Source organism: Thermobia domestica, chromosome 4, assembly GCF_964235325.1.
Source record: "Thermobia domestica chromosome 4, izTheDome1.hap1.1, whole genome shotgun sequence".
Lineage (NCBI taxonomy): Eukaryota > Metazoa > Arthropoda > Insecta > Zygentoma > Lepismatidae > Thermobia > Thermobia domestica.
The window spans coordinates 253,040,879-253,057,078 of record NC_137457.1 but is presented as its reverse complement, the minus strand read 5'-3'; the positions used below and the strand labels follow the sequence as shown (position 1 = coordinate 253,057,078).

The 16,200-nt window shown below is 35.0% G+C and overlaps 1 protein-coding gene across 1 annotated transcript in view; it reads right to left on the bottom strand.

Moving 5' to 3' along the window:
• Positions 1-226: 226 nt before the first annotated feature.
• Oatp30B (Organic anion transporting polypeptide 30B) overlaps positions 227-16,200 on the bottom strand; it is a 414,497-nt gene continuing 398,523 nt past the window's right edge. Inside the window, exons 14-17 of the mRNA XM_081755739.1 lie at positions 14,753-14,942; positions 9,400-9,588; positions 3,819-3,967; positions 227-2,610 (exon numbers count right to left, since the gene is read on the bottom strand). Of these exons, the coding sequence (XP_081611865.1) occupies positions 2,483-2,610; positions 3,819-3,967; positions 9,400-9,588; positions 14,753-14,942 (656 nt within the window). The 3' untranslated portion in view covers positions 227-2,482. The remainder of the gene's footprint in view (positions 2,611-3,818; positions 3,968-9,399; positions 9,589-14,752; positions 14,943-16,200) is intronic.

Sequence of the window (16,200 nt, the reverse complement as noted above, 5' to 3'; positions counted from 1 at the left end):
GAACTATTCAGTCACATTTATAGGACACAAACTAATACATTTTTATATATATATAAAAAGAAGTAACAACGAAATAAGAAAAACGTGAATAAATTAATTTCGATTGTGCATTAAGATGTTCGAAGTATACTCTTTGAGATCAACTGTACACCAGCCTAAGATCCTTACAACATGCTTTCCTATAACTAAACGTTGCATCTAATACATGTATATATAATATGTATACTTATAAATATTCTTTTTTTTTTAGTTTGATTCTCAAAGCTAAGTTTGTTTTATTTTTCAACATTTTTTAAGTACATGCAACAAGTTACTACATGACTTAGCATCTATATACTTGTTTTAATTTATATATATATATATATATATATATATAACATTATTGTGCCATCATTAAAACTAATTTCTTCTTTTATATATATCGTCAACAATAACATTATGCTTCGAAATTGACAAGAAATACTTTCAAAGGAAGCCAAAATAAAGAGGAAAGAGACACATATAATACTTTACATTTATACCACACACGTGTACTGAATTAAACCCTGATTTATCCATGCTGCCACAGCTTTGTATAAAGATATCTTTCTTCTCAGGTAAAAAAAAAAGTCATCCTTGCATCTCACACATTTAACATTACATTGGTTTAATGAAAAAAAATATATATAGATATATATACACACATTTATATAATACTGTTGGTCCCAAACATGCAGCTGATTTATAAACTATTCAACAAACCTTATACACCTCATTCAAAATATACGCTTTACATAATTTGGGACATGTAATTATTTTTTTTTTTTCATAGCTTATTCATAAATAAACTTTCTTGTCTGTAGCAGCATCAACAATGTACCTCTCGTACATGTACACAAATATATATATTTATTCATATATTTATATGTTTTAATATACATTCATATAAATGTATACGTATGTTTTTTTTACATACATATATATATGTAAATATTTGTGTATTAAGTTTTATATCTGTGCTTGCTTGTGTTAATATATGTATTTTACTGCAATTTACAATATGTACAAAGAAACCAAAGAACTCAAAATCAGAGTCGTACATAATCAATCTTTCACTCATCATTGGTTCACACAAAATATATTAAAAATATATGTTCTTATTTTTTACAATTTCAAAGAGCACCATTAATTCTTTTCTACATACATTTATTTTACTTGTTTATCTATTTATTTATTTATATTATATGTATGAATATTATTTTAATTGCGTGGATGACATTATTCCTACACATACATTTCTTCGTGTACTAAAATAGTAAAAACAAAAAACAAGTTACCTCAGGAATAAATGTCTTTTAGATTATTTACAACATAAAAAATGGTAGATTAAAAACCAGAGAGCATATTTTTTCCTCCAGAAATTCTCATTTATAAATTTTGTTGTAATATAACATTGCAAATTCTTTACGAAGCCTTTTTTTCTTTAGTTTGCTTGAAGTTTTCAATAAATATATGAAACATGGATTTTAAAACCGCCAAGTCGAGAAAGATTTCTCATGAAAGGAATGCCACTTACTTAAACACTTATGTATTTGTATTTTTTAGCATGAATTCCTGCGCCATGAGATCATCTGACTACGAGAAATTGAAATGAAATTAGATTAGAAATTGTTTTGAGACCATGAAACAAGAATTTATTTTCTAATGAATTGATATAGTATATACTTATTTTAATGGTAATACTTATGTGTGCAGACCGTACAATTAAGTTGTGAGTATGTACGTGTGTGTTTCGTGGTTGTGTATATAGATAGATATAGATATAATGTATGATTATGTTCTAATGGTCCCAAAAAAAGAGCGGTGTAAACAACACATTTTTCCCCAACTCTCATACAATAAATAATAAATAAATATTTTGTTCTTTATCTCGTATTCAAGCACCACACGCCCTGCAGCAACAATAACAAGTTATAAAAAAGAAACTTAGTTATATATGAATAAACTGTTCTTAATCTCAGTCTCTTTCCATTCACACGCACATTGTCATTTCGAAGTTCACACTGCATTAAAAAAAAAATCTCAAATAAATACTTCATATTTCCTCCATCTATTTTATCTTGTTAAACAAATTCACAAGATGGCCGAGAAACTTTTTCGCTATATAAAGCCCACCAGCTTTATTAACACATGCAGGTGATGAAAATTTTAACTGACACCTTCAGTCAACTTATATACTGAGATTACTCACAGAAAAAAAAAGATTTTTGCAGTACTTTTCTTTTATAAACAGATTAGAGATTTCCGACAACACTTTTCTAAATACATTACTACACACTCACCACGTAGTCTTTATGCTTGCAACAAAACATATAATAATAATAATAATATTTACACGGTATCTTATACAAGAATCTGGAGGCTTTGTTCTTCTTTACATTTTTATATGTATATTAATTTCTCTTTGGAAGCAACTGGATTTCATGCTAAAATACGAAAGTCTTCACAGGCAAGGTTCTGTTTCCGTATCACTTGTGACGCAATTTTCCACTTTTTCGGCTTGCTCGGCTGATGCTTCTGGAACATACACTTGTCCATTTTGTCCATTCTGTCTTGGAGGCTCCTCAAATACTACAGGAGATAAAAAGAGATAAAAAATAATAGTTATATTCGGCTAGCTTTATATAAAAAATTGTATATTGTACTCTACGAACTGCAGAACTAATTTAATAAACATACTAATCAGCAATGCTTTTTTTTCTAGCGGCACACAACGGTACATAATACCAGCATCTTTTCTCTTAAGTTTAAAACATACTGTTCTCTAGACATTTTAGGGGAGTGGGAGGTATAGTGTCTCAGTGGCAGAGCGCTTATTTCTTGTGCCAGAAATCCTGGTTTGATCCTCAGCCTCGCGTGTTTAAGGTTGAAGTTGACAACATCATGCCCGTGAGTTTTCTCGGGGATTTCCCATTTTCTTTCACTCCACCAATTATTTCATAAGCATTCACTTTCTTTGATCTTCAGTTCTCTTTAGCCTACTGAGCATAACCGAGGGAGGTAAAATTAGAAATATTATTTCTCGTCATTTTTAAAATTTGAGAAAATTTAATAAAAACTGTATTTATTATTAATACAGTTTATATACCAAACAACTATTTATATTATGTGGTATGAAACCAAATCTGGAACTTGTGATATTTATTTATTTCCATCATTCCATCCGGCAAGTTAGTGTAATTTGTACAAGAGGGAATGTTTTCGGGATGGTAAATTTTGAGATGACTGCTGGCATGCTATAACTTTGAGCTTCGCCTTATCTCAAGTAGATGCAGACATGTCGGAAGGTTTGATTCTTGTAGATTCACTAGTTCAAACGCTGTCAAAAATGAGATCTGGAGAATATGATTCTCAACGAACAACATTCGAACAAATTTATCAAGAATGTTTGGAGATATGCAAAGAAAATGGTCTTGAAATTCCAGAGCCGCAAACACATAGACTATAGGGGTTCCTCGTGGAAACGAACTAGATATTCGCCATCGAAATATCACAAATTCATTTTGGATGAATCTCTTCCAAATACAATATTGGCCAGATACTGAGAACGATTTACCCATAGCTAGATCCATATTTTACTAACAATTATTCTCAAACTGAAAATAAATACTTTACAAATGTGCTTCTATTTTGATTTTTTTTTTAATTTACGAAATAACAAAATTCACCTTAAGTAGTTATTTAACAATTATTTACTTAATTTTCATTATTATTGCATCTAATTATCGAACAGATAAAGGTATCAACAGACGAGAATAAATAAAGCAAAAATTACTTACATTTATCGAGACTAATAATGGATCCAACAATTTCTCCGACGGTTAAAGTTCCTTGTTCTTCTAGTTGTCTTCGCCGCCGGACTAGCCACCAATCGATCAAAAACAATGCTAACGCCATAATTTTAATACTGGCGCATATCCCGACGTACCTATAACGAAAAAGAATAATATAATATTTTTGTGTGTGTTTTCTGTCTACTCTCTATTATGTAGACTATGTAGAAATGACAAGAAAAAAAAATAATTATGGAAATAAGTACGAGATTCAAGGCACAAAGCATTCATATACTAACGATACTATATTTCAAGCCTAATATCATGAACCACGTGGACTAACATCGAAGCTGAGAATTCGTAGTACAAGCCTTAAGATTGTACAGTAACATTACAGAATTAGTTTCAATATAGGATCGATCAAAATACAGATAGTCCAAGTGGAAATGACACCTTCGTAGTAGCGTCGTTGCTTTATTCAACAGAGGTTTGTGTTTCTGCTGCTAGATGACATTGTATGACAGGAAGTAAGCTGTAACTTCCAAAGGTGGTAGTGTGCTATTTCCTAATTGCAACAAGAGTTAACGTGGTTAATCGCATGGGTGTGCGATAAATGCGAGATCACACGTGGTAAGGATGACCAGGTATACCATTCATCGACTTGACTGGGGGGGGGGGAGAGAAACTATGTGCCATCCACCATATTTATCGGACCTAGCGCCATTAGATTACCGCCAATTTCATCCCCTAGACAACTCCGTGGAAAATCCTTCGACAATGAGGCAGACCTGCGACAGGCAGTTACGAACGTCTTTGCGTCCCCCTCTCTGCCTCAGCTTTATCGCAAGGGCATTGAGAAGCTGCAGAAACGTTCGCAAAGTACGCGGGATACTGATGGAGATCACTTCGAGCCCTAGTGCTAGGTACTATACGCTGTATGTTTGTTTCTGATGATTATGAACAGCATAAAGTTGTTTGATTATTTTGTATTTCTTCTTATCTTTATCTTGGCTTGTAAGCAAACATAGTTGTTCTAATACTTTCCCTTGAGACAGATGCTTTACCGATTGGCTTCCACTAAATATACCATTTCTTCTTCTGAGATCTGCAATCTTTACATTGGTTTGAAACAGCTTTCCACTCTTCCCTATCCTGAGCCACACTTCTCACTTTCACGTATCCTTTTCTTCCTTATATATTGTATTATTTGGTCAATACGATTTAGTCGTGGCCATCCACTAGGTATTTTTCCTCCTGCCGTTCCTTCTATAAGTAATAGAGGATTCGTCCATGTCTCATAATATGTCCAATCATCCTATCTCTTCTTTTTGAAATAATGCTCAGTATATTTCCTTTCTCCTCTACCATTTCGAACACTTTCACTTGATACCTTATCACCTATTTAATTTTCAACATTCGTATACAGCACCACATTTCGAAGGCTTCCAATTTCCGTTTTTCATCTTCTTTACGAGTCCATGGCTCACATTTATACAATTCTTATTTAAAAACAGAACTTCTATCGGTTAATTTCAGCTCGTTTTGGTACCGGATCAGTCCCCTTTTGACTCGTTGGCTTCGAGTGCAGTCGTCTCAGTGCACGGGATATTCTTCACTATCTTTATGTTACTCAGAAAGATTAAAAAATATACAAGAGATAAAATGGAAGTATAGTTGTTCACAGAGTAATAACAAGTGGGTTTCGTTTCACAGCGTGAAACTACAGTAGACTTGCAAAGAATGGGAATTCAATATTCAAACTTGTACACCTGTAACTATTGATAGCAACAGATTAATAAGATCAAAGATAGGACTTGTTCCTCGGACACTAAATCCATATCAAAAAGCCATTATTCGCTATCTCTTACTGGCTCTGCTCTATGGCGATAAAGACTGAAGCCAGATCGTTAATTTTAACCAATTCCGTATAGAATAGATGGCTAAGAGACTTTCCTACTCTTGGAAAGTTCAAATCGATTGCAAAAAAACTGCACCTCGATGTCTCTTACCGTGTTCGGTTTACGGAAATCAGCATTTAAACCGGAAATAGTACTAAATTACAACCATTTTCAGTTTTGTAAGACTGTTGCAGATTGAGATGGTATGTACTTTTGAGACCCTGAATACACTGCAGGAAACCGCTTGTTGCTATCTATTACCATATTTGCTCTACGGCAATAAATGTTGAAACCAGAAATGACTAATCTGAATCCCTTCCAGTTTGAATAGAGATTTAATAGAGGAGATGGAATCTATTCTTGGGACGCTAAATCGATTCCAAAAAACTGCATCTCGATATCTCTTACCGTTTTTGCTCTGTGGAAATCTGTACTGAAACCGGAAGTAAAATTAAATTTCAACTTTCCGGTTTTGGTAAAGTGTTCGGGATAGTCGTGATTTTCTTGTCTTGATACGCTGAATCGTTTGCGAAAAAAATGATTTTTGCTATTACCATTTTTATTCTATGGCGATAAGCGTTGAAACCGGAAATGACTACTTTGAACAATTTCCGGTTTGAATAGAAAGTTAGCGGAAAAGATGAAACCTATTCTTGGGACATTGAATCGATTGCAAAAAACTGCATCTTCATATCTCCTACAATTTTTGGTTTGATACCTGTCGACAGACAGACGGACGAAGAAAGCAGTTCTATAAGACATCTGAGACTTACAAGTACGCATAGCACAATTTTAAAGTCTAAAAAGGAATTTCAAACTTTATATTCGTGGTTTCAATGCCACTTTTAGAGAGTTTTACACCTCATCGGTTCGCTTCAAGATATTTTTAAAAAGGAAGGTAGCAGATTAGGCATAGTAGTTTGGTCGAAGCCCAAAAGCCAGCAGCGTATGTGTAATTGGAAACGCAAATCTGAAACTGAAGATCTTCTTTTTATTATAATTCGCACTGTTACTTCTAACGCTTATTACCACTAACTACTAACATTACCATTACAACCGAACGTATACTGTACCAAATTAGTGTTTCGGAGGTCCTCGCTGCATTACGACGAGTTCTATTTTCCAGAATCGTTTTGAGAAAATCTTGAAAAGGATATTTTCAAATTCACTTGAACACAAATTTCAGCCATCACCACTTACGTTGGTATTCTGTTTCTATTGTCTGATCATAAAGTTTCCATTTCCACTAAACACTCGTTCGACTTGGGAATTTACTGACTGGTATAGCGAGAAGATAGTGAATTATTTTGAACAGGATTGGTGTAACTGCTTTCTCGGAAAACGCTCTATAATTTACAGTTATTATTATCCTTTGTAACAAGTGTTGATATTACAGATTAAAAACCTCATTGTACAATTCATTCCATAGTAACTAATTTTAGGTTTCATTCCAACTGTATCAAATCATTATTAAAGGTTGATGCTATGCGATAATACAGGCGCAACAATGGAAAGTTAAAACCAAGCCTTTGTCTACAATAAAAATACAATGTTTGTAAATAACTAACAACAATTAACTACTATTAGGTTGGTGCAAATAAAATGTCCGCAACAAGTGTATCATTTCCAAAGGCCAATAATAATAATAATAATAATAATAATAATAATAATAATAATAATAATAATAATAATAATAATAATAATAATAATAATAATAATAATAATTACTGCTATACTTGTTTAATCAAAATAGTCACCGTCTGTATCCACACTTTTACACACTTTTGATATCGCTTTTGGTAACGATTGGATTCCGTGGCGAAAGAAGCCGGAGTTTGCAATGGGAAGTAGTCCTGAATCGCATGTTGCACCGTCCGATCATCAGAGAAGGTCTTCCTTCCCAAGAAATGACCGACATATCGACAGAGGTGATAGTCAGTGGGAGAGATATCGAGGGAATATGGTGGGTGAGGAAAGGTTTTCATACTGCAACTCACTGAGAGCTTGCAACATCCTCTGAGGACGAGTAGTGTTGTGCATAATGCGGACACCATATCTATTGTTGAATATTGCTGGATGCTTGCGGACAAGTTCGGGTTGTATTTCATGGAGTTCAGCACTATAAAAATTTGCAGTGATGGTTTCACCATGCGTGAGAAAGACATGGTTGATCACTCCCACCACAGACCACCATATCAGCAACAACACCTTCAGTGGGTGGAGACGTGGTTTAGAAACGTTATCACGATCAACCCATTGCCCTGACAATTTTCGATTGTCACAGTAGATTCCTTAATCTTTAGTGAACACGATGGAGGAAACTTTCTCGGTTATTTCTTTCACTCATAGAAGTGCACATTTTCAGACAGAGATTCTTGTTGGCCGGTGTCAACTTATGTTGCACCCATGAGCTCAACTTTTTCACCTTATCGATTGCACGGAGGTGCTGAATGACACGGGTATGGTGACTGTTCTGTGCCTACGGGGCTCATTTTGCAAGTTGTCATCCGGAACGAAAATTGACGAAGAAGAAGAAAAAAAACTAACGGCGAATGGTATGTTCATTCGACATTCCTGATTACTTGTTTCTCCTTCCTATCTCTTCTCGTTCCACAAAAATGGTGCAATCTATGGCATTCAGTGGTGATGTCCGGTTGAAACAGCGGGCCGTTATGGAATTTCTGACTGCGGAAAGTTGTGCGCCCAGGAACATTCATTACCGGCAACGAGTCGTGGATACACCATTACGACCCGGAAACGAAGTGTCAGTCAATGGAAGACCCACACACGTCCTCTCCTCCGCTAAATAATTTAAAGTTGTTCCCTCTGCTGGCAAGATGTTGTTGACATTCTGCCTCATCCTGCCTATAGTCTCAATCTTGCGCCCTGAAGCTTTTGGCTCTTCCCCAAATTTAAGGATCGCCTCAAGGGCCAACGCTATAGGTGTGACGCGGAGGTGGAAATAGTAGTTCGGCAATGGTGTTGCCAGCAGCCACCACAATTCTTTGCCGTCGGCATGAAAAATCTTATTTCGCGTTGCGCAAGTGTGTTGCCCATAATGGGGACTATGTTGAAAAATGATGCCACTATTTGTAGCTGACATTATAAGTTTTTCACTGATACTTGTATCGGTGCTATATGTCAAACATACCTAAAGGTATCACCTTCATGCCATTAGTTTCTGAATCATTCCATATTTTTCATGGTGTTATATCATAAGACCTTGTTCAATAATATACTGCTTCCTGTCTGGGTATCCCAACCTATTTGCTGAACGTGTACAGAGCTTATGATGTTAGTTCATCCCTGTATTATATTATTCAGATTAGTTTTCCACCAGACATTGAAACTGACATTTCATTGACAGCAACCTAATACATATAAGACATAAACGGCACACATAATTAATTATATAATTAATATCAAAGCTTGTAGATTGTTTGCTGACCATACACTCATGAAATCCACTTCGAACTCAGGCCGTCCGGAGATCCAGTAATCCTATACCGGCGTACTTCGAAGTATATTAAAGGTGACGCTAAAATTAAGAGTGATAAGTCTGAAATTTCTTTATTACATAAAAAGTCATAATTCTTTTCGTGAAAATTGATGCCAAAGAATATGCTTCCAAATCATCGGAAAGGCAAACAGAAATGAAAGAAACCAACACTAAGTAAGTTGACATTTACCTGAAACGAAACTGTTCTATGTCGTATAGCAAACAGCGACCACCACGCTCCCCGCACGTACTTTTCCACAATAGACACGTGGAATCAATAAGATTTCCGAACAGAATGGGAGCTGGGATGTAGCCAAATAGCCGGAAGATAACAAACTGCATTCCAAGTGCAAAAGATCTTTCCTCCTCGCCAACAGATCTGCAATAAATCACAACAAAATTAAAGTCTCCTTCAGATAATCATCAAAACAAGCATCTACTTACGGCTATCATCATATATATCGGGTAGCCCAAAAGTAGGTATACAGTCCCGTACTAATCGGCTTATGGAATTTTATATCATTTGCTTATTTTTATCCATACAGGTATGACTTAGTTTCTTTATTATCTGTTCTTAATTTCTTTTCACTTATATCTTAAGCTTAGAAAAAATCGAAGCAAATAATTCATTAGCTTAATCAATTAAAATGTCATGCTTGATCGATGCAGGTCTGTATACCTACTTTTCGACCACTCTATATACATAGTGGAAGCACAGAGTAGATATACAGAGTGGACTACATTACACACTTATGTTTTACTTTTAAGTATTCAGGACGAATATGTTTATAAGACTTTTCGGAGAATTTTCTTCTCAACGAACTACGCAGTTTTCGGAGAGGAATGCGTCATTCTGAGATGGATAAGACACAAAAGTGGACACGTTATAGAGTGTGTTAGTCAATATTTAGAATAACATTACCAACTAACACTTTTAAACGAATTATGAAGTGGTAACAGAAAAAAAAAAAAAAACTACGATTGCCAGTTTCTAATGACATAAAATTTTGATATTTTTATCTAATAGACAATATTAGATTTCGCATAAACTATCTATGTTCCGTCAATCTCTCGTGTTGCGTACAAATGGGGGCAAAGACTAAATTTTAAAATAATAGCAAGAAAATGTGAAAGTATTACAAGATAAATAAAACAGTTAATGAAATGAATTATGTACAGTGCGCTCCCACTACGTATTTAATATAAGGCACATTGAGGTAAGATATTGCAATTTTACATCGTACAATCGTGCTTCAGTAGTATAGGATTACATAGAGGTACGATATCCTCCGATCTCTGATAGGAGTATGCTAGGAAGTTGCCACATGTGTAAATGAACGTTGAGAGTGTCTCTATTTTTATATCTTACCGCCCGACATATAATACAATACTTGTTGTATTAATCGGCGGGTACGGGTGGACAAGAGCTGGATGGACATATTAAGGTCAACATTGAGTACTAGGCTCTAACTGATGTCTTTCCAAACATAAATAAGACTGTAGTAAAGGTTGTCTACGGAAACGGAATAAATAAATAATTCTCTCCAACAACTTTAGAAAAAGGCATGGCTGCGAACCAACGAACTACTCTAACAGATGGTTTATCCTTTACAGATATTGAACCCTTACCCTAACACTTCAAAGTATTAGCATTTAATTCCAGAGGATAAAAATTAGTTCCATGATATTATTGTGAAACCATTAATTCTATTACATTAAAAAAAAAAAAATACATTTTTCGTTACGTCTTTTTCCAGCACTTAGTAATAAAATAAGTAAATAAATTGCATGTATCGGAACTTTTGCAATGATTTTGTTTTTTAAATGTTATTTCGATCTTATGTTTATCCTCAAATGACTTATGACATGACTTAAGCTATGAGACTTCTATGAGGATTAAAAGTACTTTTATTCATCGAATTCCAAATAGAAATCATGGATCTTATCCGATTACATACTAAGGATTTTCTGTAGCATTGGCAATACCAATATAATTTTATTTACAAGTATGCTAATAATCCTCTATTTCAAATTGGCAGTAATCAAGCACATTTACAAATAAAACTTGACCTAGTATTAAGGTTAGCGAAATTTGAACAACTTTAAAACCACAAATGACAACGGTTATTTATTACTAACAAATGTCAATTGCTGATCCACAGGATTTTTTTTTTTCGAATAATTAGAAATTAACTTCGTTAATTCTATGGTCGCTTGTAAGGACGGTTTTCGAAATCATGGAAACCGATAAACTCAAACGTTTGTCATTTTTTCTCCTTCAAATTATTGAAGGTTGTTTTACATTGAACGTTGAATTTTCCCTGACAGCTATCAACGTGATTAAGATGATAAGAATTTTTAAGTGTCTTGAGCTAATAAACACATGGAAATAATCCTATAAAATTAATGTTTATACTCATTAAAAAAAAAAAAAAAAAATCACAAGGAACTCAACTGCCCCACAGAAAAAACTAATTTTTGTTTTTCTTCTTCAGTGGTTGGTGACGACAGTGAAGGTGTCCCAGTGATGAGAAAGAGAGGCATTCTTTTCCAGGGTTTTCAGCAAGCACATCATCTATGATATCAAACATATAAAGTTCATCTAGAAGAAGAGAGAACTTTTCCCGACGTACATGGGGCGAATGATGAATTACCTTAGAACGTAACGAAGACAATCTTTAACTGATTTGTACTCTAAACGATTCATCTATTGAAGTTTGGTAATCATAGATGTTAGGGTTCAGCGAAATACGTAAAAATTCTAGTTTCTGTTGTAGTCTGGACTGCCTAGTTCTGTTGTAGTTTGTGAGAGAAAACGTACGGCAGCAAATCCAATCCAGTCGACATTTTTGCTCACAATAGCATTTTCTACTTCTATATTAAATGTATAAAACTGTATACATATATTTGTACTCTGGAGTATCCATACCTTATTTTGTAAGTGAAACTACATTCAATTATCATGTGCAACTTCGGTGCACGTGATCTAAAGTTCAATGTCTACGAGAGAGGCATCTAGGACAATTATTTTTCACCTTTCGTTCATAAACTTTCAGTATTGTAAGCTAGTGATCTTCCACTTGTCATAGGGACACTCTTTGATTCCTAAGAGATGGTCATATCTCATCTTATTAGAAAATGTCACAATTTACGCTTTTTTATGATACTTCAACGCTCTTGAATACTTGCACTATCATTATTTTTCATAGCTCATATATTACTATGCAATCTTATTTTTCTGTTTTCTCTCAAATGAACTGGAATTACCAATTTCTTGTTCAAATCTCTTTAAATGCCCTTAAGTAAAAATTAAATTTGTGTGATACATATAATTTTTAATACTTAATAACCAAATTTAATTTAAGCAATATTAAATTTATACCAATGATATAGCTGCACCGAAATACCGCTTCTCATGAGATCAGCAAAGTCAAGCATGTCGGATCTGGGTCAGACGAAAGATGGGTGAGCGTTTGTACTCACCAAATTGCGGCATCGTAAGGACAAACGAGAAGCCACTTGGAGGAATGAAGCAGCAAACTCTGGTCTAGGAAGCCAGAAATTAACGGCAAAGAAGGTCGATGTGTTGACTACATATCATTCCAAAGGTATTAGTGCCAGAAGTTGGCTGGTAGGCTCCAGCCCCTTGACGGCTGTTGCGTCAGAACTTATTTTTCAAATACTAAATTTACAAATAAGGAAACTCATTTTCAGAAGGTAAAATGACTAAAACTTGTTTAACTAAGGTGTAGAAGTATGAAACCGGAATTTCCCAATAGAATTACACAATTTCGCCAGATATCAACGCAAGTCATTTCTCCATCGGATAGTTACAGGGGATGAAAAGTGGATATATTTTCAAAATCCCAAGCGTCGTAAATCATGGGTGAATCCAGGCGAACCATCGACATCCACTGCCAGACCAAATCGGTTTGGCAAAAAGACAATGCTCTGCGTGTGGTGGGATCAAAAGGGTGTCATCTACTATGAACTATTACAACCTAGTGAAACCGTTAACACGGATCGCTACCAACAGCAAATGATCGCTTTACACCAAGCCATACGTGACCAACTACCGGAATGTGCAAAAACAACATCAAGTCATTCTGCTCCACGACAATGCCTCCTCACATACAGCAAAACGGGTCACGGATACCATCAAGGAGTTCGGTTGGGAATACTAGCGCATGCGGCTTACTCACCAGATTTGGCCCCGTCCGATTACCATCTGTTTGCCTCATTGGGACATGCACTTGCCGGGCAACACTTCGAGTCGTATGAAACTGTACGACAATGGCTCGACGACTGGTTCGCTTCAAAGGAAGAAGTTTTTTTTTTTTTTTTTTTTTTTTTTTTTTTTTTTTTTTTTTTTGCGTGGCATTCATAAGCTGCCGGAGAGGTGCTAAAAATGTATTACTACCAGTGGTGATTATTTTGAATAAAATATGTTTGCTCATTGTCACATAACAGCAGTGTCATTTGCACAACAAGATTCCGCTTTCATACTTCTACACCTGCTAGACTTTGCCGAATTCATAGTTTTCGTGGTCGCTGAGATGAATAGATGCCGTTTAAATCCAAATTCAGCCCCACAACTTTAGGGAAGGGGAGGAGGAAATATATAAAAATGATCGAAAATTACTGACATTAGTGTCACATCCATAGTTTCGTGGTCGCTGAGATAAACAATGACACTTCCGATGCCATTTAAATCCAAATTTAGCCCTGCAACTTAGGGTGAGGAAGGGGGAGATATATAAAAATGATGGAAAATGGCCAATATTACTGACGAATCCATAGTTTTCGGGTTCGCTGAGATGAACAGTGACACCTCCGATGCATTTAAATCCAAATTCAGCACCGGAAGTTGGGGGAGAGGGAGATACATAAAAATGATCAAAAATGACCGATATTAGTATCGAATCTATAGTTTTTAGAGTCACTGAGATGAATAGTGACACTTCCGATGCCGTGTAAATCCAAATTCAGCCCACAATAGTAATATTTAGTTTTTATTTATATAGATTATTTATTATTTTCTGATTTTTCATTATATTTTCTTTGTTTCTATCGATTTGAGAGCGCTTCAGTAATAGTAAAAAGTGACTGACTAACGGAATATATTACTACTTTTCCTTATTTTAACCCAGCGAAGTAGGTAATTGACATTAGTGATGTATAAATTTGGGTGCCAAGGAATTATGACGTCATAAACTGTGCATCCTTGCTCTGTAAGTAAAGATTTGGAAGCGAATATTTGGTTATTTCATAGTATTTTGTAAATATTACCTGGCTCATTTTAAATATTTTTTGATATCCTTCATTGGCTTTTAAGTAATTTATTAAATTTTACAAAAAATGGGGGTGAGCTAGCGAAGACCCTTAAGTGCTACTTATTATAAAGTGTGCTGATGCTGCAATATCACATACATTTCATGGGGAACTTTCAGTGTAAAATATTTACTCTACACTTAGAAGACGAATAACACTATTTACCTCTATCAATCTTAGAAAATAAACGTAATACTATTTCTAAATCTCACCTAAGTACAATCATTAGTAGTGGCATTTGCGTGATAGCAACAATGAATGTCATGAAGAACAAAAGAATAAGGAACGGAAATATAGTCCTACATGGAGAGTTACAAGGTCCTGCAGTGGCCACTGGAACCACTGTCACTTCTGCAAACTCAACACCACCTGCAGTAACCAGGCTTAAATTTCCATGGATACCTACAACAAATACAAGACATAGTTCAAGTTACAATGCAAATTCAATACAATTTAAGTATAAATCAAAGCGGTATACTATATGAGAGCCAACAATGTAAACGTAAAGTTATCGATAATATAATGTACTGCGTCCTCACACTCTTAAAAAGTACAGAGCAATAACTTAGTTGTTTTTATACTAAGTTTTTGAAATACTTTATACTATTTTTGAAATACATGAACATGAAAAGTTTGTGTTTTCTATACAGTTTAGTTTAGTTTTGACACACAATGATAATATAATCAACGTTATAATATAGGTAGGTCATGTTGCACGCATGGAAAATAAACAAAGGTGTATAGACTTTTAATTTGGAACGAACGAAAGAAGGAAAACAAAAAAAAGGACAAGAAGACTACGGTTCTTAGATTATTATCTGAATAACAATAATTCTGATTTGATTACGAGTTGTATACCAAAATTACGTACCGCTTCCCCACACTTTTCAATTTTCGACTTACATATCTGGGGAGTATGCTTAAGGCACTTTTGGACTTGCTATATCTGTCTTATAATGAATTCTTGGGTTATGAAAACATCCAGAAGTTACTGAGAACTAGATCAGGAGAGCAGGGTAGAAGAGGGACCACTTCGATTATCTCATCCTGTTAGAAGCCAGTGACAATTTGAGATCGATGATGTCCCAATTGATGAGAAAACTAACTGCTATGTTTGACCGATGTTGCTGCAGTGCAGGAACCAAATGCTAACATCTGAATAATGTAGTGTCTATGATCATTTGTCCTTTTGGTACAGGATCAACTAGAATGAAGTTCTCTTTCGTTCTAGAAGATGGGCTAAAGAATTTTGTCATTCGAAAGAGCACGGCAACTTTTTTCTGTGGAGGTAAAGCGGAGTGTTTCCACTGTTTGGACTACCTTATAAAGAAGAGAATAAATGTTTCATTGATTGTAACAAATTTCAATAATTGCCCATTAGTAGCACAGTTTCTTGTCAGAAGACTACTGGCAACAGTCGTATGGGAACTCAAGTTCTCTTCATCCAGCTGTCGAGCGACCCAACGTAAGCTTGCCTTGTACAACGTCAAGTGATCTGTCAAAGCTCTTTCAACGATGCCATGAGAGAATTCTGTAATTTACAGATATTTCCAATAGTTAGCCTTCTGTTTTCTATGACCAGGGCCTTAACACGAACAACGTTTTCTGCGGTGAATACATAAATTATGCTTCCCCATCATGACAGATCTTTAGTTGACCC